At 46.2% G+C, this 22,133-nt stretch overlaps 1 protein-coding gene across 2 annotated transcripts in view; it reads right to left on the bottom strand.

Moving 5' to 3' along the window:
* Nucleotides 1-22,133, bottom strand: part of RETREG1 (reticulophagy regulator 1) — a 131,688-nt gene that overhangs the window by 56,401 nt on the left and 53,154 nt on the right. The window contains exon 1 of one of the 2 annotated variants that reach the window (XM_045038641.1): nt 4,444-4,493. The exons of the other annotated variant lie outside the window; for it this stretch is intronic. Within the exon in view, the coding sequence (XP_044894576.1) occupies nt 4,444-4,478 (35 nt within the window). The 5' untranslated portion in view covers nt 4,479-4,493. Of the gene's footprint in view, nt 1-4,443; nt 4,494-22,133 lie in introns of those variants that run through there. 2 annotated transcript variants of the gene reach the window in all.

Here is a 22,133-nt window from a genome sequence, read left to right as displayed (position 1 = left end):
ATCCTGGCAGCTAGGAGGGCATTGCATCCGAGGTCCCTCGGTGTTGGCGCATGCCATGTTCCAAGTGGAATGGAAAATCATCGAAATAGTTAGGTCTGGCTAGGTGTGGAGACCAGGACCAGCTCATCATGATCGAGGAAGGAGAGGAGGCCGGTAGGGATGAGAGCCGGCACAGGTTCAAGGGGATGATGGGGCGGGGGGGGGGGGCTGTCTAGCACATATCCTGGAGGCAAACAGGTTTACTGATTGAATGCAGAGAATAAGGGACACAGTGAAAACAAGCAGAACTTCAATCTACTCACTTGTACACACAATTTTTTTTTTTTAATTTGGAGAGAGAGAGAATGAGTGAATGGGGAAGAGGGGCAGAGGGAGAGAGAGAGAATCCCAAGCAGGCTCCATGCTCAGCACAGAGCCCGACATGGGGCTTGATCCCATGACCCTGGGATGATGAAATCAAGAGTTGGATGCTCAACCGACTGAGCCACCGGGGACCCCATGAACGCGTAATTTTGAAGAACATCTAATGGCAGTGGGATCCGTAACATATTAAAACAGGTTGGAAAACTTTTCTGTCCACAGCCACATAGTAAATATTCAAAGGTTTGCTGGCCATATGGTCTCTTCACAACTACTCAACTCCGCTACTGTAAATAGACCATATGTAAGAATAAAGTGCGAGCCAGTGTGCCAACCCCTGTATTTCACACACATGCACAGCCCTACAAATTATTTTTAAAAATGCGTCAGGGTCCCTGGGGGGCTCACCAGCTTACAGCGTCTGGTTTCGGCTCGAGTCACGATCTCGCGGTGTGTGAGTTCGCGCCCCGCGTCGGGCTCTCTGCTGTCAGTGCAGCACCCACTCCGGATCTTCCGTCCCCCTCACTCTCTGAGCCTTCCCCGCTTGTGTCCTCTCTCTCTCTCTCTCTCTCAAAAATAAAACATTAAATAAAAAGAATGTGTCTATTTGTAACCGATTAAAGAAAACCATGTCAAAGGAACTATCACCCCAATATTATTAGTGATGATCTCTAGGATTCTTATTTTGTGCGCATTAAGTATTTTCAAAACTTTTCCCACACATGTATTCCTTTTGCGATCATATAAAATCTCCACATCAAAAGAAAGTAAGCCTGAAATTCTACTCTTAAAATCCACAAAGGATTTAATCTCTTCTGGGATTCTGTGTTTTGGTGCCCTGTCACTGATCAGACTTTTTATAATGGTGATTACTTAATATAAAATGCTTCTTAAAAAGGTCATCAGCAAATAAGTTTTTACAACGGTAGCTAATCAGAAAATAACCTGTGGTTGTATTTCCGAGAACCAGAGGGTGTCTGTGTAAGGAAGGGGGAAAGTTGTTTTTACTGCATTGGCCGAGTCCCTGGAAAAGATTGCATCTTGAATTAGCAGCTTGACTGTCTGCTGTCCAGATAAATATTGTGTTGCTATGACTGAACAGTGTCCTGCCACGTGGGTCATCCTGCCGTATAATTAGCCTCTTATCATATCAGGTGCAAATCAAACCGGCAGCCCTCGCTGGCAGTGTGGTAATTTAACAAACCAGAAACACTCTTTTCATGTATCAACATCTGATTGAATAACATCACCAGCCCGCTGAGGACACCTGAGGGCTGTTTTTGCAGCCCTGCTCAACAGTCAGCTGAACTTGAGAACACAAACGTTGGGTTCCCAGCGATTGCAGCTACTTTCCTGAATTCTTCTTCAGGCCTTTAACTGCATCATTGCACATTCCGTCAGTCCATCCAGTCCTCCAGTCCATCCAGTCCATCCAGTCCTCTACCATCACAAGGTAGAGGGGGAAACTGAACCTTAAGTGTCTTTCGGATGCGCAGACAGTATCCTCAGCACCGCCACCCACACCCCGCCCCGCAATTCGTGTTTATCCCGCATGGTGGTCAGGTGCATCTTCAACCTCTGTTTCCATCACCATCGATCAAGTCTAAGCAAAGCCTAACGTGGCTCACCCTGCGTCTAGAAGGCTGCGCGCTATACTCCCACTCCCGCTCCCACGCCCCAAACCTGCCATCGTTTGAGACAGCTCTTCCTGCCCCAGAAGGCCAGACTGCCTGGAAAGGTCTGCCTGCCCTCTGCCCACTCCTCCTTGTCCTCGTCCTCCCTTCTACCTCCGGGAAACCCACCCTGACTACAGTCCTCTCCTCTGTTTCTCAAGTTTGACTTCACAAGGGCATTGTAACTCTTTGCCCGAGTAGTAAACCACTAAAGAGCAGAGTCTCTGGCATCTGACCCCCTCACCGTGCCGGGCAAAGTGCATGTGCTCCGAGGGGCAATTCTGGCACAGGAACCTGGGGCCAGCCTGCCTGGGTTCGGATGCTGGCTCTACGACCTACTGGCTGTGTGATCTCAGGCAAGTTACCTAACCTCTCTGTGCTTGTTTCCTCCTCGGGAAAGTGGGGTAATAGTAGCATTTCACACAGTTGTGAAGACTTAATGCGTATGTAATTGTTAAGTAGCCTGGATTCAGGATAGCAGGGTGTATGAGAATATAATCACATGCAAAACGCTGGGAAGACTGCAGGCATTCTGTCTCACGTAAGTGTTTCCTTTAAAAAAAAAAAAACACCCAAGGGGAAAAAAATTAAAAATTAAATTAAAAAACACCCAAGAGATGAACAGTTTCCATCTCACCTACTCTACCTTGCTCTCTCCAAGCACAATGATCTTTCCTTTCTCTGACTTTCATCAGCATATCAACACAAGGAAGGAAGGAAGGTTTAGATCTCCTGTTTCTTCATTTTTGGTCCCTCATTACCGCTGGCCAGCTCACTCCCTCTCCCCATGACAGATGATAATAACAGCAGCCAAGGAGTGTTTACTATGTACCAAGGACTTTATGTTAATTGTTTCATATAATCCTTAAAATGTCTTGAGGAAGGGGGTGTCTGGGTGACTGAGTCAGCTGAGTATCCGACTCTTGATTTTGGCTCGGGTCATGATCTCATGGTTTGTGAGATTGAGCCCTGCACTCAATCAGGCTCTGCACTCACAGGGTGAAGCCTGCTTGGGATTCTCTCTCTCTCCCTCTATCTCTCTGTTCCTCCCCTGCTCGTTCATGCTCTCTCTCTCTCTCTTTCAAAATCAATGAATAAACTTAAAAAAAAAAAAAGGTCTTGAAGAATGGTACACAGATACAAAGACTGTGCCCACACAGAGCTTGTCAGTGGCTGAGCCAGGGCTGTTTTCCTGCTCTTGGACCACCCATTGGCTCACGCCACAGTTCCAGACTCATCGTAGATCTTATTAATTACACAGTTTGGTTAAATGATTCATTGATTGATGCCACTGGCTGGCCACGCGGTAGGAGGGCAAAGAGGAGAAATGGTCCCTATCATCCCCAAGTGGAATTCAGGCAAATGAACAAGAGATTACAGAGCAATGTGATCGGTGCCGTGGTGACCGGAAGGCACAGAGTGACGTGGAGTCACAAGGCGAGCGTGAGACAGGCCTGGGGGGTGTGGCGAGCAGAGGGGCTTCCCTGGGAAATGAGGTCTCAGGGACAGTGAAGCAAGGGTTGGGGTCAGGGGCGAGAGGAGGAATTCGAGGCAGAAACAAGACACTCAGGCACATGGGACAGCCTCAAAGGAACTAAAGGGGTTGTGAAAAGGTTTACTCCCCAAGCGTTAAACAAGGTTGCTTTTAACGAATTAGGTGCTGGACTGCTCTGAGTTGGGCTTCTCTTTCCCAGCACACGCAGCGAGCAGAATGATTAGGAAGACTTCCCAGGCTCCTTTACACCCAAGGAAATGGCACTGGTTACGTATGAGACAATCAGGGGACGTGTCGGACCCTTTCCTGTACAGGGACTGCTGGGAGGGAGGGAATGGACCTACGACCTCCTCGGCCTTGGAAATCTCCCTTAAAAGATGGACACAGGAAGCCAGACACGGAGATCAGACAAGGTGCCCCTGACACCCAACAGAAACCCAATGACAATGAATGTTACTAAGTCTGTTACTGGAGTCTTTGGGTGTCGAGGTGGTAACACAGTTTCTAGAACATCAGAGGCTTTATCTCAGTTCAAAAGTTTTTTTTTTTTTTTTCCTTTTGTTTCCTTATTCTGGGTCTCCATGCAGCCAATAGATAATTGCTAAAGCAATTACCTAGATGCCATTTAAAAATTTTTTGCAGGGCCACCTGGGTGGCTCAGTCCGTTGAACAGCTGACTTCAGCTCAGGTCATGATCTCACAGTTCAGGAGTTCGGGCCCCGTGCTGGGCTCTGTGTGGACAGCTCAGAGCCCAGAGCCTGCTTCGGATTCTGTGTCTCCTTCTCTCTCTGCCCCTCCCTCACTCATGCTTTCTCTCTCAATAAATGAATAAACATTAAAAATTTTTTTTTAAATTTATTTTGCAAAGAGTACCTGTATGATCTTCATATTTTTCAAGACACTTTTGCAAATTACCTGAACATGAAGATAACTGCATGAATCCTCTGCATGAAGAGATGGCTGGAGTGACCACAGTCTAAGTCAGCCTTGAGAAAGCAAGAGGGGTTCCTTCAGTGTTTGTCAGTATCTTTGTTTTGTAACCTCTTCTAGCTCATATAACAGAGCTCGTGTAGAAAATACTGTGGTGAAATTTAAAACAATGACAACTTTGAATATAGATAATTTAGAATTATTTCACCCCACAAAATAAATAGCAAATCCCAACAGAAACTCAAACAGGAATTCATACAATATGCTACCTGAATTCATTGCATGTGGCACTTTGGAAAGATCTATAAAAGGTGAAAAACTTTTAGGAGGATGCGTTCATCCTGGATTCTAGACTTTAGAGTTGAAGGGAATTTGCAAAGGACTGAAATGCATACTCCAGCAGTTGTCAAGACAAACCCAGAAGTCAAAGATTCTCTTAACCGTTTAACCCAAGAGTTTGATCACTACCCCATTCTTCCCCACCTCCCAGGACAAATGGAAAATTTCGAGTGGGGAGGAAGTAAGTCAAAGGCAGACCAACCTAGATGTCTCCAGGTCTAAGCATTTCTTGACTGGTGCTCAGGATATGATAACCACCAGAAGTCCAACAGAGAGCCCAAAGTGGTTATGGTGCTATTTCACAGCCACGTGGGTTTAGAACTTGAATGGCCAATATTATCAGCTGAGGTTTCTAGTGGCAAGACTGACTTATTCTGGCTGGTCTGAACAGAAAAGGAATTCGCGAAAGGGTAGCTCAGGGAGTACCAGAAGGGCCAGAAAACCAGGTCACAAACACTGCTGAAATCTCACCACAGAACTGTTTCATCAGAAATACCAGTGGAAGCACCCGGGCAGCCCACAGAATGCTGGGCACTCTAGAACCTTCACCACTGCAACCTTGGCGAATGCATATAATGACTGCCGTCCTCACCAGAATGGATTCCTTTAAGCCTGTTTTCTTCATTACCAGCTTCTAACTCAAAATGGCGTCCACAGGGTGCCTGGGTGGCTCAGTCAGTTAAACGTCTGACTGTTGATCCCATCTCAGGTCTTGATCTCAGGGTCGTGATTTCAAGCCCTGCCTTGGCCTCCACACTGGGTGGGGAGCCTCCTTTAAACAAATAAAATAACAAAATGGTGTCCAGGTATGTGGTGAAGCTGGGTTGCATGGGTACCCCTTAGCTTCAACGAAGCCTGGGAAAATGAGCTCCGGCTTCTGTGTGAAACGTCACCATCTCCCAGGACAGAAAATTCCCCGTCATGGGTCTTCAGAAGGTCTATGCAGCCAGAAAGAATGACGTTATGTTCCCTACACCCACTGATTTACAATAGGGAACATTTTAACACCAACAAAAAATGGGCATCACAGTATGTTCAGAGCGGCTGAGACTTGAATTATGTGTGAGGACTACACTGTCTACACATACTCTGAGAGCCGAGAGAGCCACTGGCTTGAAGCCGTGTGGAGGGATACCCCCCCCCCCCGCCCCAAGGTTATCATCTGAAGTGCATAGCACTCCATGCTGACCCAGCCCTGCTGGAGAGCGATGATGTAGAGAGTGGGCGGAGAGGAGACATTACCCTGCTCATTCCAGCCACCCTTATCAAGGCCAAGGCAATCATGTGATAATGTGTGAATGAATCAGAAGGGGTAGCCCGGGCATTTCTGTACTCAGAGCAACATTCAGACTTCAATTCCAGTCAGCTCCCATTCTCCTCTTTTGGGTTTTTACTAGTCACTTTCCATGTGAGACTCAGAAACCCCATCTTACTAACTTGCTGAGAGGAGAACCCCCCGCTCAGAACCGTGCCCTGGACCAGGGACTGCTACACCGGTAAAATAGCCCTGCCAGGCTTCCGAAAGGCAAGGTCTCCTGGTACCATTTTTCTTCCTCTGGAAATGATGGTCTCTTTATGGGAGTCGGATCACTCATTCATTCATCAAGCATTTTTACTGAGCGTTTATTAAGGGCCCGGGGTACACAGGAGTGGATAAGGAGGCATGGTCTCTGCTTCATGGAGCTTCCTCGGTGTCAGAGAAGCTGGATATTCAACAAGTGAAGACACGGGCATATGAAGACCCATTTTGTTAGGGGCTGTGAGACGGTGGGTCCTAAGGAGGTAGCATGTAAACCAGAACACCTGCATTGCTTTTCCTTCCCCTCTCCCTCGAATATACACAAATGTATTTACAGTCAGCATCAGTCCTTGCAAGATCCGAGTGCTTTTCCTGATCTCAGTGATGCCAAGGGCAGAGAGTGCGCCCGCCACAAGACGGGGGGCGTGGTTGCTGAATGCACGCCGCGCTGGAGTGGACAGGAGTGCTAGCTGCCGTGAGTTAACTGATTTCAGATTGCCCAGGAGCCCGCAAGCGTTTGACAAATCCTTCTCTCTCCTTTGGGCCCCACCTCTCCACCCCGCCCCCCCCCCCCAACCCATTTCACTCCTCTTGCTCGAAATGGACCATCCACACGCTGGGACGGAGGGGCGTTTTCAGGCCAGCTTTCAAGAAGGAAGACACCCCTCTTCCCAGAGGCGGCCTTGAAATCAGTGAGTCACCGGCTCTTTCCCTGAGAGAAGCTCTCACAAAATGCCCTGAAGCTGGACAGTGTTGACAGGACCCAAACTCACTTCTCCCATCTTCAAAGGTGAAGAATCTGATTACTCACAGTGGCAACAAGGAGGATATGGGTTATTAGCGCGAGAGAGATCCCCTCGCAAAACACGAAATCACAAACCTGGTTCTGCCCTGGGACCTGGACACAGTTCACTGCTCCCAAGGTGCCACCGGGACGCCCAGGTCTCAGGACACATGCGTCCCACTGCACGTCCTCAGTGTCCAACATTAACTCCCTCATCCCAGTGGGACACACGCACTCCACACACAGGTCAGGATACGCTGCATGGAACACATTGGGATCGTCGCGGGGGTGCTCCCGCTGTTTGCCAGGAGACCAGAGAGCTGGGCACAGCGCTGAAGGCCCCAAACGAAAGGATGCCTGAAATGGTGTTTTATACAAATCAGAGTGGGAATGTTTTGTAACTACGGGCGACTGAAGTCATCTCCGCCTCTTGTTTCGGGAGAGCATTTTGGCAGACTAAAAGGATGTTTTGTATTTTATCGTTTCAATTTTTTTTCAATGTTTGTTTATTTTTGAGACTGGGAGAAGCAGAGCACAAGCGGGGGAGGGGCAGAGAGAGAGGGGCACACAATCCGAAGCAGGCTCCAGGCTCTGAGCTGTCAGCACAGAGCCCGACGTGGGGCTCGAACCCACGAACCGTGAGATCATGACCTGAGCCGAGGTTGGACACTCAACCGACTGAGCCACCCAGGTGCCCCTTAAAGGATGTTTTATAAATGTGGATTTGCCTGGGGGGCACCCGACATGCACCCTCAGACCGGGGAGAGCATACTCGTGGTTGGAAAAAGGGCTCTCCTTTGCACCTCAAGCCACCACGGTCCAAAACGGCAAAAGGCCTGATCTCAACTGACAGCCCTTCCAGATTCTTCCCTAAGCTTCCTCTGGCCAGCCCCGTGCCAATCCCACTCTGCCTGTCTGGGACGAGCGGGTACAGCCTGAACGGGACTGACCAGCCGGCCTCACACAGCCGCACAAACTAAACACCCATTCTTACTCTCCGAGGCCTCACCAAGGGGCCAGGCACTTGCAGGTTTCCATGTGCTTTAATCCTCACCACGACCCCCAAACGAAGTAGCACTTCCCACCTATTACCAGCGAAAGAATGAAGTTTTGAGGTTTCGTAAGTCGCCCGGGACCAGGTACCTGTTAAGGGGGCTGGTTGAAGCCGCAGGCCCTGAGCCTCGGAGCCGATTTGGTCAATGCCTCCTCTGTCTGCAGGAAGCTGCCGGGCTGGGGTGCCCCCAACATCTAGCAGCAGCTACCCCGCAGGGCTTGGGAGCGAGTTGTGCCTGGTGGGTGGTTGGGACCACGGATCAAACAAAGGCTGCATTTCTTTAAAGAGACAGGACGGTGTGAGGCAGGGATGTGGGGGGCGGGGAGGAGGAGAGGGGCTGCAGCCTTCAGCTCCTTGCATTCACACTAAGGCCAAGGAGAGCGGGACGCCCCTGCCGGGGACTGCTCTCTGGGACTACAGGCAGGGGCCACTGCTTCTGGAGCAAGTGTCGGGCCCATAAAGCACAGGAGTCCTCAGCTGTCAAGGATGTTCGCAGACTATACAGGAGTTCAGCTCTCAAGTACATTCAAGGATGTTCTCGGGGGGAGAGCACAGGATCCGCTCTGCCCCCTTCTTCTTAACCTGAGGCTGCAAGGTCAGACACAGAGTCGGAGCAGGGCCCCAAATCGGAACAAGATGCCGGAGCTGGCGGCCTCTGGCCTTGGAGAGGATTCGGAAAGTTAAGTGCCACGCCACCCGCCTTCCCCCAAACCGGAGCAGATGGCCTCTGGCTCCGACTCTGAGGACCGAGCCGCCAGCCCCGGGGAGTCTGCGAGCTGACTGCTCTCAGCAGCTGGGGGATTAGTGAGCCTCCTGGTCCCCGGGGGAGTCTTGCTCTGAACATGCAAATGGCTGCAAATCGGGGCTCTTCCACTTCTCAGGGCAGAGCAGCGTGACAGGAACACTAACGATGACAGCTCAGATGAACAGAAGGCCTGCCGTTCTGTGTTAAATGCTATACGTGCGGGATCCTTCGAGCCTCCCCCAAAACTCTGGGAAGCGGTTTCTGTGATTACACCCATTTTAAAGGTGAGCACAGGGATGTGAGCTAGAGACTGTCCTACCTCTCGCTGCAACCTCTGACCTCCTTTGACATCCTGCACACTGGCCAGTGGGGGGGGGGGGGGCGGGCCACAGACCTCGCCCCAGAACCCAGAAGGAATGGACGCACCCTTGTTCAAAGCAAAACTGAGGACTATTTTGTAAGAATCTGTTACGGCCTCGGGTCGCGTTCCAAGATTTCTCAGACATGACTGCAATCATCTCTTCAGACATCAAGCTTGAAATTTCACCATGGGAGCCTCAAAGAATTCTGCTGAAAGACCATTTTTCTGGGGAAGGCCCAAGCATTTCACATCCACAGGGCCAGGGACACCCATAAAGGGGGACACTGAAGGAAGGGGGCGGTCCTGCCTTCAGGGTCTGTCACAAGGAGCCTGGGGGAAATAAACAATTCTCTTTGCTCCTGCACTCACATGCTGTGACCCTCAGCCAGCAGGGTGAGTCCTTAGCATTCAGTGACTAATCAGATGATGGGCCGAGAAGCACACCCCTGAATGTCATCAGAGGCCAGGCATTTGCACCAGGAATCCAGAAATAAGCTGTCACCAAAGGGATGTGTGCCCTCTGGAAATAATTTCCAGAACATGTTTCGTAATCTAAGGCTGGGGCTTAGTGAGCCAGACAGGAAAGGTCAAAAGGCAGTCCCCTGTCCTGCAGCATCCAGCCTCAATCTCCCCCCACCCACCCCCCCCCCCCGCTCATCGGGTCCCCACACAAACCGCCCCCTGCTTGCTACCCCATCCCTGGGCCCCCAGGTCCCTTCCCAACCACCACCAAGAAAGCCAACTGACACAGCCAACCTGTGTCCTGTCGTGTCCCTTCACTATCACTGAAGGCAGGTCCCAGCACTTCCTTGACTTTGACATGTTTTGAGTAACTGTCAAAATTTAATGAGTATTTTATTCACCAGATATTTAGATGTCGACTAATTACGAGTACCAGACTCTCCACTTATCAAATATGCCTGAATTGAATGACATGTTTTAAAATAACTATTCTTTTTAAAGTAACGTTCACTCAGAGTAGAAAATGTGCATGACACTTTTATTTAAAACAATTTTTTTAATGTTTATTTACTCTTGAGAGAGAGAGAGAGACAGAGCACGAGCTGGGGAGGGGCAGAGAGGGAGGGAGACACAGAATCCGAAGCAGGCTCCAGGCTCTGAACTGTCAGCACAGACCCCAAGGTGGGGCTCAAACTCACAAACCATGAGATCATGACCTGAGCCGAAGTCTAATGCTTAACCGACTGAGCCACCCAAGGTGCCCCTGTGTATGACTTCTAAATGAACAGATAAGAATTCTGCCCAAAGGAAGTACACATTCAAATAAAATTTTAAGATGTAAAATGTATTATAATTTATATTCATGACTGCTTTTATAGGTTAGGGCAGAGATTCAGGGAGTAAGTTTACAAAAATTGGTTCTTTGGGGTTCTTTGGGGTTCTTTTTAATGGGGATCATGGGAGCCAAAGTGATCAGCTTTCTCAGTCTGGCCTGGATCCCCCAACGAAATTAAATTACCAACACAGTAAGTTTTATTTCCTAGGGCAGTGATCGCTATCCTATTGGTGCATTTTAAGCACCTGTAAATTTCTTAAGAGCAAGCCAATTAGTTTGTTTATTGAGCAGAGTCATCTGTGGAGTCAATAATTGATCAAGCTTGAGAGGACAAAGTGTACCTGTCTAACAGGGCAGAACTGATGGGGCTTGACTCTGAGCTCAGGATTAATGTTTCTGTCACACGGAGGGCTTCTGCAGATGCAGGCCAGGACTAAATAATGCATTCACTTCTACTGTGAACTCAATTCAATTAGTCCAAAAAGGATCTTAATAACCGAGAAGCTGAAACCCTTTGATTCCGCTCCCTTCAGGAAATTCACGCACCTACAGGTGAATGAATGAGTCACTCTTTCGCTGCAGGAAGATCAAATCTGGGAAAGATTTGGGCTTCTAGTGAATAATCTGGAACCAGCTGATGATTATATGCAAGGGATAAGAAGAAGAGGGACTACAGTATGCCTGGTCTAGACAAGCTTGGGTGCTGGGTACCCCGCATCTATGAGCTCACCTACATTCCAAGGAACCAGAGACAACTTTTCTGAGCACAGAGAGAAGGGATGCTAATGGACTGTGAAGACATCTTTCCCAGCTGGCTAATATATCCTGTGTGCTGTTTGGGGGATCAGGGAGTAGAGAGGTTGTCTAATGGGGGTGATTTGGAACTAAAAAGGGGGGAAAGCGTCAATTCAGTCAAGTGACAAGTAAACAAGTATTTATTATACGGCATCACTGTGCTTGAGACATTCCAGGATGAACACCACCTTGGCCCCTGTCCTGCCCCAGGGCTATCACGTTTGACAGACTAGTAATCATACTTTGTTTTACAGCTCACTAGCTAAAACAAACTGCCTCCATTCCACCTTGACTTTGCCCTTACAAACACAGATGTAAAGAAACAGTACCCAAGTTTAACAATAAAAACCAATCTATAGGCGATGGTTGAAATAGCAGCTACAAAGTTTTATTTCTTCCTGAGAAGAAATTACTCAGGGAGGCAATGATATGATTATTTTATGAAGACATGACCAGGATGTGTGTGTGTGTGCAGGGCCACGATTTTCTACAGCTGAGAGCTGAAGGCAGAAAAAGGTATGCAGTTTCTAAAATAACAACCTTATTGAGTAGTTTATAGAGAATAAACTACACATTAAAAAAAAAACACATAAAATCTGGTGAGTTTTAACAGATGTCTACTCCCTTGAAACCACCAACGGAAGCAAGATACAGAATGTTTCCAACACCCACCTGGAAAACACCACCTACCCACCTACCTGGTCACCTCCTTTAAAATCCAGGCAACCACCCCTGCTGTCACTACAGATGAGTAGAAGGTACTAGGAAGAACACAAAACCAAACCCCCTACCTGACTCCTACCTGAAGGCTTTTCAGGTGTTAAAACACATGTGTGTTTCATGCTGCTCCTCTATATACGGCAGCAGCAGGTGACAGGGCTTTTGAAAGACGGAAGACAGGCCTGGGGGCGGGGGGCTCATCTTAGAGTCAGTGGAACTTGTCCTCCGAGCACCCAGGCCTCTTTGGTTTCTGTTTTTAGGACATGCAGACAAGAGGGCCAAAAACCATCCCGTGAGCAAACACAGCTCGTAAGTCAGGTCCACACTTGCCTGTCTTTGTACTGTGCCTCCATACAGCATTTTTTAAAAAGGAGAAATACATCATTCCCAAAAGTCAAAGGACCTTTTAATTATTTCAGCTAAAAGAAACACACGCTGCACGGCACACAGCAATATGGAAGGGAGTCAAACAAGTTCTGGCACTCTGTAGAAAACAATAAAAATTCCTGCCGGCTTCTAAACAGAACAGACCCTACTTCTGTTGGCGTTCGCATTCAGGTTTCAGTGTGACTGTTGTACCCACTTTATTCTAAATAGCTTTATTGATGTGTAAGTGGCTTCCAATAAACTGTGCATATTCAAAGTGCATTATTTGATAACTTTTGACACATTTATGCACCCGTGAAACCATCACTAAAATCAATACAACGCACAATGCCACCACCCTTCCCAAGGTTCCTGGTGCCCTTTTGAATCCTTCCTTCCTGCCCTTCCCTGTACCACCTGCTCCCTTCCAAGGTAAGGAACGATTTGCTTTCTGTAACAATAGACAAGTGTGCATTTAAAAATTTTTAGACAGGGGCACCTGGGTGGTTCAGTTGGTTGAGCAGCCAACTTCAGCTCAGGTCATGATATCGCGGTCCGTGAGTTCGAGCCCCGCATCGGGCTCTGTGCTGACCGCTCGGAGCCTGGAGCCTGTTTCAGATTCTGTGTCTCCCTCTCTCTCTGACCCTCCCCCGTTCATGCTCTGTCTCTGTCTCAAAAATAAATAAACGTTAAAAAAAAAATTAAAAAAAAATTTTTAGACAAATGGAATCATCCAGCCTGACTCTTTTTGTATTGCTTCTTAATTTTTTTTTTAATTTTTTTTTCAACGTTTATTTATTTTTGGGACAGAGAGAGAGACAGAGCATGAACGGGGGAGGGGCAGAGAGAGAGGGAGACACAGAATCGGAAACAGGCTCCAGGCTCTGAGCCATCAGCCCAGAGCCTGACACGGGGCTCGAACTCACAGACCGCGAGATCGTGACCTGGCTGAAGTCGGACGCTTAACCAACTGCGCCACCCAGGCGCCCCTGTATTGCTTCTTTAATTCAGACTAGTTACTTCGAGATTCATCCTGGTTGTTTCATTTACTAGTGTATCAATAATTCATGCCTTTTTATTGTAGAGCAGTATCCCACCATATGGATATACCACAGTTTACTTATCTATCCACCTTCTGATGGACAGTTTTCAGCTATGACCAATAAAGCTCCTATGAACACTCTTGTACAAGACTTTGTATGGATGGACATGTGCTTTCACTTCTCTTGGGTAAATACCTAGGACGGGAATGGCTGAATCCCATGGTAGGTATATGTTTACCTTTTCAAGAACCTGCCCCAGTGTTGTAGTCAATGGCTGTGACCATGTAACATGCATCCCCAGAGGCAGAATATGAGCCTTCCAATTGCTTCCCACCCTCACAACACTCAGTAGGGTCTTTTTGCATTCTGGCCATTCAAGTAAGTGTAGTGCTATCTCATTGTGACTGTACTAATTTGAGCTTCTAATAACCAATGATCGTGGGCATCCTTTTTATGCATTTATCTTTGTTAAAGATGTTCAAATCATTTGGATTTTTTTTAACTGGGTTGTTTTCTTATTAAGTTATAGAAGTTCTTTATCTGTTCTGGATGCAGACCTTTTCAGATGTATGGTTTATGAGTATTTTCTCCCAATCTGTGCCTGGACTTTTCTTCCCTCAATACTGTCTGTTAAAGAGAAAAGATATTTTTTTCATCTCGATGAAGTCCAAAGTGTTAAATTTTTCTTTGACGGATGATGCCTATCGTATTGCATCCGAGAAATCGTTCCTTCACTTGGGGTTATGAAGACTTTCTGTTCACATCTAGAAGTTTTACAGATTTAACTTTATATTTAGGCCTGTTTCAATGCCCTTGGAGTTAATTCGTATATATGATGCCAGGTATCTGGAAATTTTTGCACATGGAAATTCAACATTTCTGTGCTACTTGTTAAAAAGCCATCTTCTCTTTGCTGAATTGCCTCTGAACCTTTGCTGAAAATTAGGTGTCACATATATGTGAGTCTACTTCTGGACTCTACTCTGTTCCACTGACTTATCACCATACTGTCTTGATTACCACAGCCTTAGAATAAGCCTACACACTTTGTTTAGCCAGTAAGGAAACTGAGGCCCAGGAGTTGAACTGGTTTGCTCCAAGCCCAGCATTTCTTCAATTTGGGCCACATCACTTTCTAAGATTTAATTTCTACAGATGCGGAAGACTATATGCCAAGAAAAAAATATGATATGACAGACATGAGCATATTTTTACTAAAAAATGCAGCCTTGTGCTTGTGATGAAAACAAGCGTTAACAATATTAGAGGTAAACTTTTAGCAAGAGGAAAGAAACACGTTTCGGTCACAAAAAGCATAACTTGTCTCTCCAACATTTAGAGACACCCCCCCCCCCACACTGAGTCAGGGCTCGCTGCTTCCCAGCTAGGGCCCCCACGGGCTCTGACCATCTCGTATCCAGGCACCTTGGTGACACCAAAGTTCAGTTTGCTTTCTTATTATTGGCACGTGATGAAACATTTTTTTAAATTTATTTATTTTTGAGAGAGACAGAGTGAGCAAGTGAGTGAGTGAGTGACCAGGGCAGGGACAGAGAGAGAGAGAATCCGAAGCAGGTTCCACACTGTCAGTACAGAGTGCCATGACAGGGTTCGATCTCACGAACTGGGAGATCATGACCTGAGCCAAAATCAAGAGTCAGACACTTAACTGATTGAGCCACCCAGGCACCCTGAAACATTTTAAATTCTTGTTTTAAATCCAAATGATACCTTTTGTTTTTTGAAAGCATCTTTCTTTCATTCATTCATTCATTCATTCATTCGTTTTTAATTTAAATTTTAGTTAACATACAGTGCAATATTGGTTTCAGGAGCAGAATCCAGTGATGGATCAACTTACATACAACACCCGGTGCTCATCACAAGTGCCCTCCAGGGGGGCACCTGGGTGACTCAGTAGGTTAAGTGTCTGACTTTGGCTTAGGTCATGATCTCAAGGTTTGTGAGTTCAAGTCCCTCATTGGGCTCTGCACTGTCTGCAGAGCCTGCTTGGGATTCATTCGCTCCCCCCCCACCTCAAAATAAATAAATAAATAAACTTAAAAAAAAAGTTCGCTCCTTTAATACCCATCAGCCATCTAGCCCAACTCCCACCCACCTCCCTCCATCAACCCATAGTTTATTCTCTATCATTAAGAGTCTCTTGTGTTTTGTTTCCCTTCTTCTCTCCCCCACCCATATGTTCAGCTCTTTTGCTTCTTAAATTCCACCTATGAATAAAATCATATGGTATCTGTCTTTCTCTGACTTATTTTGCTTAGCATAATACATTCTCGCTCCATCCACGTTGCAAATGGCAAGATTTCATTCTTTTAATGGCTAATATTCCATTGTATATATGCCGCATCTTCTTTATCCATTCATCAGTTGATGGACATTTGTGCTCTCCCCATCACTTAGCTATTCTAACTATAGCTTTCTTTGCCTATGTACTGTTTAAGAGGTCATGTTCTAGACAGAAATGGAAGCTGGTTGATAGCAGAGGCGGTAGGATGTGGAGATCAGCCTGCTGTCTCTGGGGAGGGATGGGCATGGTTGAAATCTTCCCTCCATCCCTTTGGTCAAGTTATTTACCCAAGTGTTGGTGTGCTTGTCTTTTAAATGGGACTAAGACTTCCTGCCTCGTGAACTGTCATGAAGAAAAATTGGGTGATGCTGAAAACATTCAGCACAGTGCCAGGCAATATTAAGCACCAACAGATGACAGTTATTGACAGCTCATCAGCACCATCAGCACCATCCAGGGTCGTCCCATTTTCTCAACTGCTCTTTACTGTACTCCAAGCTCCCCATCAGCTTCCTCTGATTCCTGGGGAGCCCTTGAAAGCTGCTTCAGATCCTGGTAACTTTCTAGCCTCTGGCTCCTGGCATTTCTCAGGTCCAGCTTCCATGTGTGATTACTCTGGGTCCAAATAATAATTCTTTCCTGGTTAATGCTAGGTTGAGGGTTTCTGTTGTGACCACAGAAACTTCCTTGAAAAGACGGGTAAATTAGAGACTCGTGGTTCTCCCTGTCCACAATGCTGCTCTGGGTCATTTGGACTCGGTCACTCCAGGGGGCCGGGGAAGTGGTCCTGGACACGATGCACTGCTGGGCTGGGACAAAATGTATCACAAACTTGCATCCTCTGAGAGAATCTAAACAAGTCCAGTGTTCATGGGTCATGAAAAATAAAGTTACGCGGTTCAATGACCAAAATCCTAAGGTCAAAAAACAAAACAAACACTAAAAATTTCCTTTGGTACCTCTGCTTTTTCATTGCACAAATCTTGAAATTTCATATTCTTGATAAAGAAACATGCAACCTTTGAAAAGAGGCACGTTGTTAGCTGCAACATGTTACCGCAAAGATGCTTTTATCGTTTAAATGTGAGATACAGTTATTACGGCTGATTGGAAAACAGGCACAAAAGAGGATGCTGATATACATGGAAATACCAGACTCCAATTTTGAAACTTTAATCAATGGGTACGCCATAAATCTGGCGGCCTTCAAATATCCCGCCCCTTTCCTGTTTCTTACATTGTCTTAATATTAACGTTTCAATGAACAAAGCAGAATGGATCTAAATACAACCATGGACTTCCTCCTCTCATGGCGTGAGGTACCAATGAAAACTTTTTCTGATGATCTAATACTTTACAGCTCTTTTTATTCTGGGGCCCGCGGGCTCTCTCTCTTTATGTAGAGCAAACAGCAACGGAATCTCTTTAGAATCGTTTGAAAAGTGAATCGACACGGCTTTGACAAATGCCTGCCAATGTACAAGTCTCTTGTTATTTCTACCACCTCTCTGACATTTGAGACCTTCTCCCTTGTTCTGACATCAAGGGAGATACAATCAAATCCTGGCATAATATGCGGTCCTCTGATAGATGTCCAGCAGAGTGCCTTACACACAGCAGGCGCTTACTAAATCTTGGAAGAATGGAGCCATTGACTCACATTTGAGCCACTGACAGGGAAAGTGGCCCTAGAGTTGAAGCAGGGATCCAAAAGAGCGATGAGCTATTAGGGCCCTCTCTACAGGGTGACTATGGCAACGGCCACCACCTCCCTTTCTCGATCCACAACCAAAAAACGGACATTGGTCAAGTGTCTCATTCCTTTACAAATGTCACAAGAAGTTCCAGTGAAGCATTTCTGAGTCGGGCCAGGGATAAAAGGTATTTTATCACAGGAAAAGCAGAGCTGCCTAATGAGCTCCTGAACAGGTACCGCGAGAATTTGGTTTCTTCAGAATAAATGAACATTTAAAAAAAAAAATTTTTTTTTTTAGTATTTTTTTTTCCAACGTTTTTATTTATTTTTGGGACAGAGAGAGACAGAGCATGAACGGGGGAGGGGCAGAGAGAGAGGGAGACACAGAATCGGAAACAGGCTCCAGGCTCCGAGCCATCAGCCCAGAGCCTGACGCGGGGCTCGAACTCACGGACCGCGAGATCGTGACCTGGCTGAAGTCGGACGCTTAACCGACTGCGCCACCCAGGCGCCCCCAAAATTTTTTTTTTAACGTTTATTTATTTTTAAGAGAGAAAGAGAGACAGAGTGTGAGCTGGGGAGGGGCAGAGAGAGAGAGACAGAGAGAGAGAGGGAGACACAGAATCTGAAGCAGGCTCCAGGCTCCACACTGTCAGCACAAGAGGCCGATGCGGGGCTCGAACTCACGAACCGTGAGATCATGACCTGTGCCAAAGTCGGATGTTCAACCGACTGAGCCACCCACGCGCCCCAGAATAAATGAGCATTTTAATATGTTCCACCTTCACTTCTGTCCTCTCACAGAGCCTAGCACACAGTTCTCTTGTTAACTTTGCTGAGTAACCATGAGTGCGTTACCAACAATGGGAATTTACGGTCTTACCCAAACAGTAACTCGTGTTTAGCAACATTGATTTAGGATACAGATAGGTGGATGGTTTTGCCCAAGAAAACACCTGGTTCTTCTAGGTTCCCCTTTCAATATGCACAGTGAGACCCTTCTGTAAAGGTAAAGATGTACAATATGTTCAGGCCTAGAACAGTAGCTTTTAGAAAGCCCTTTAGCTCTGAATCTAAGAATACACACAGATGTACCATCATAATGTCAAATTTGCTAATAATTTCAAATACTCGTTATTAGTGTGTAAAACTGTTCTGGTTTTGAAAGACAGAAGAATAATAAGGTAAACTTCTTAAAATTAGTGCTGGGAAAAACTAATAATTATGGCCCCAAATCTACAAAGCACCTATAAATGCTAAGGGTTAAGAGAAGGTGGTTAAAGTAATTATCTTCAGAAGTAAATAGGGAGACTAGACGTAGAAGCTTTTTATCCCATGAATGAAAAACAAACACATACAACACATCAGAAAATATTCTGAACATAGGTTAGGATAGTTTTCACATAGCTGCATTGGTTTTTATTCTAACAATAAAAAACCCTAATGCCAGATCAAATTAGGAGTCCCGATTCTTCACTCCCTGTAACAATAGTATTACAGGTCCACACCCTTGCCACAGCCTATAGTGACCAGATATATTTTCCTCTTTTTGGCTTTGAAGTTGGTCATGTGACTTCCTTTGGCCAACTGGATATTAGTAGACAGAGGCTTGAAATGTGCATGAATGACTGGGTTTGCCCTTTGGGGTTCCTACAGTCTTTGCAAGAGCAATTCACCTGGGATAGCCTCTGGTCCAGCAAGGCTACAAGCCTGAGGAGCAGGCCTAGGTACACCCAACGCTTGGAGCCATGACCAGCCGTGTCCAACCCAAAGCAGCCACGTCCAACCCAAACCAGGTGAAGCGCAACTGGTCTACAGCTACATGAGCAAGGAATAAATGCTGACTGTAGGCCACTGAGATTTGTATGCTTGCTACACAGCAGTGCCTCCTTGTTGACAAGTCCTTACTCGATAAAGAGAAAAGTACGGCAAATCAGGGAACCATGACGTATTTATTATCGAGCCTGTTTTTGTTTAGCTTCACGTGAACTAATATATAAAAAATTTTAAAGATCCCGAGAACGCTGTGTTATAGCCTTCTTGACCAAAAATATTTTATATAGATCCACTTTCACACTTTGTCTGGATTCTCTCCTCCTATACAACATGGATAAGGAGCCAGGATTTATCAGACTCAAAGGTTGGAGAGGGGAGGGGGATCAGGGTCGGCTAATGACTCTGCTCTTGATACTATCTTGATGTTAGGTGACCCTGCCATATGACCCCCACTTCTTCTCAGACCTTACCACAGTGTCAGACCCGTAGCAGTAGCTGTCAAGCTATCTTTCAAAAGTGTCAGAATATAAACGAGTGAAGGCAGTATGTGACTGAACATGAAAGGGGACATTTCTTCTCTGTATCTAAAAAGGAGGAGGATCACGAGATGATCCTCAGTTAACTATTTAACTGAAAGGGACTAGCAAATAATCCGTTCTCTGGGCCCCTGAGTGCTGGACAGGTTGTCTTTATGATTTTGTTTCATTAAGATCTTTTCCAGGCTTGGTTTCCCAGCAGCTTCATCCTCCTCTCTAATTCTGCATTCCTAGGCATCAGATCAAGCAATCAGTTCCCTCTATTCCCCACCCCCCCCCCCCGTGATTAAATCCAAAAGGGAGAAATGGGGGAAATGGGCAGAGAGAGGATCTCAGGCCAAGAGTTCACACAAAGTCTAGGTGGTGAGCTCAGCCAACATTAACGGATGCAGTATCGGAGTCTTGACTCCAATAAAAGCAGCTGTATCAACTTTTCACTGCCTCCCTCTACGTCTTGAAATCACTTGCTTAGCAGAGAATAAATAGCTTTTCTCCTAGTCCAGAAATAAGCCGGCGGTACCATAGAGACAAAGTTTTCTCTAGGATTTTAGCCAACTACCTTCTTGCTATTAATTAAATGATCAATCCCAGAGTCTAACCAGCATGAGAAAATTCCTTACCAGCCATGTTTTCTTTCACTGCTGGGAGACTTTTGCACCTTGACCAAGGAACAAAAGCAAACTTACAAACTGATCCCTAACTTTCCATATGCTGTACACAAAGAGCACACATTCCTCAAACCCGGATTCCTTCTCCCCTTTCATTAGGCAAGTAGACATGGTCCGATCGGATGCTCATATGTAAGCAAGACTGTGGAGGACCGTCTTTTTCTACTCCAGTTTAATCAAGACCTAGATTAGAATACTCCTGTTTTGACCTCAAATCAGTTGTAGATCAATTTCTCTCCTTAGAAATATGTTTCTTTTCTTTCAATTACCGAGGCCTCATTTAAAAATTTTCTCAATTACTGAGTCTTCATTACATATTTCAAGCATGGTGCATCCATGAAAAGCCCTTTAAAGCAAGATGATTTCATTTCAACTTAGCCTCAGGGGGGAAAAAATATTTAAATGTGCAATTTATTCAAAATAAACATCCATTTCTGAGTTGAGGATGTTTAGCTTGATAAGCTTTGGAATTCAGTTTTCTTTCCATAGCAGATGACTCTTGAGTCATGACTGAAAATATATCATCACTCGTTTTAATAAAGATAATGACAACTCACCAAAAAAAATTCAGACAAACACCAAGAAACAGATCTGGAAAAAAAAAAAAGTGTTTCAGTGGAAGTAAAAATACTATTCAAAATCTAAAATTGGCAGATCAGGAGAAATGAATAGTGAAAGCACTTCTTGTGTTTTAAATGACATGAGATGGCTCTGAAAGTTAGCGTTTAAAAATACTCTCTAAGAATACAAGCCAAATGACTACAGGATTATAAGTTCTCTCTCCCAGTTGTTCAGGTTTTAAAAACAGGCACAAGTAAGAATAGCCTTCAAAAGAACTAACAAATAGCACAGGGGCAATGCAATCTGCCCAATAAGGGTACCGTATCATGCACGTTTTTCCTCCTTTTACCAGATACCTCTAAATAATAGCATTGCCCCCCCCCCGCCTTTCCCTCCTTCTAGCATATTCTCTCCCCTTTAAAAAATAAATAAGAAGCATGACTAAAATGACGAGTGAAGGCACACTCTTGGGTTCTTCCTTCAGAACCAACCCTCTCACTGCTGGAGGCACGGGCACTGCCTAGAACTCAGCTTCTACTCTGGCATCGGGCACTGGCCCAGTTACCTGACGCTACCATCCATCCTCCCATAGGATGTGTGGATGATAAATTTTTTTTTTCAACGTTTATTTATTTTTTGGGACAGAGAGAGACAGAGCATGAACGGGGGAGGGGCAGAGAGAGAGGGAGACACAGAATCGGAAACAGGCTCCAGGCTCCGAGCCATCAGCCCAGAGCCTGACGCAGGGCTCGAACTCCCGGACCGCGAGATCGTGACCTGGCTGAAGTCGGATGCTTAACCGACTGCGCCACTCAGGCGCCCCTGATGTGTGGATGATAAACGAAGCCAACCGCTAGCCCAGGTCCCCTTTCCCCCCAGACAGAACCCTGCCCCCTAGAGACAGTGCAGACTCCCCCCTGCAGCTGGACGGCAGGAACGACAGACAGACGTGCTGTCTGCCGGACCAAAGCAGTCCTGCCGGGCCACACACCCTCCTTCACCCACAGGGTCACAGTTCCCCGCTCGGAAAACAAAACCAAACAAGATAGAACCAAGCTGCTCCCCGTTCACAACAGCCCAAAGGCAGAAACAACCATAACGTCCACC

The sequence above is a fragment of the Felis catus genome, chromosome A1 (assembly GCF_018350175.1).
Source record: "Felis catus isolate Fca126 chromosome A1, F.catus_Fca126_mat1.0, whole genome shotgun sequence".
In the NCBI taxonomy this organism is placed as follows: Eukaryota; Metazoa; Chordata; class Mammalia; order Carnivora; family Felidae; genus Felis; species Felis catus.
The sequence above is the reverse complement of the archived record's forward strand: the minus strand, read 5'-3'. Positions and strand labels throughout refer to the sequence as shown.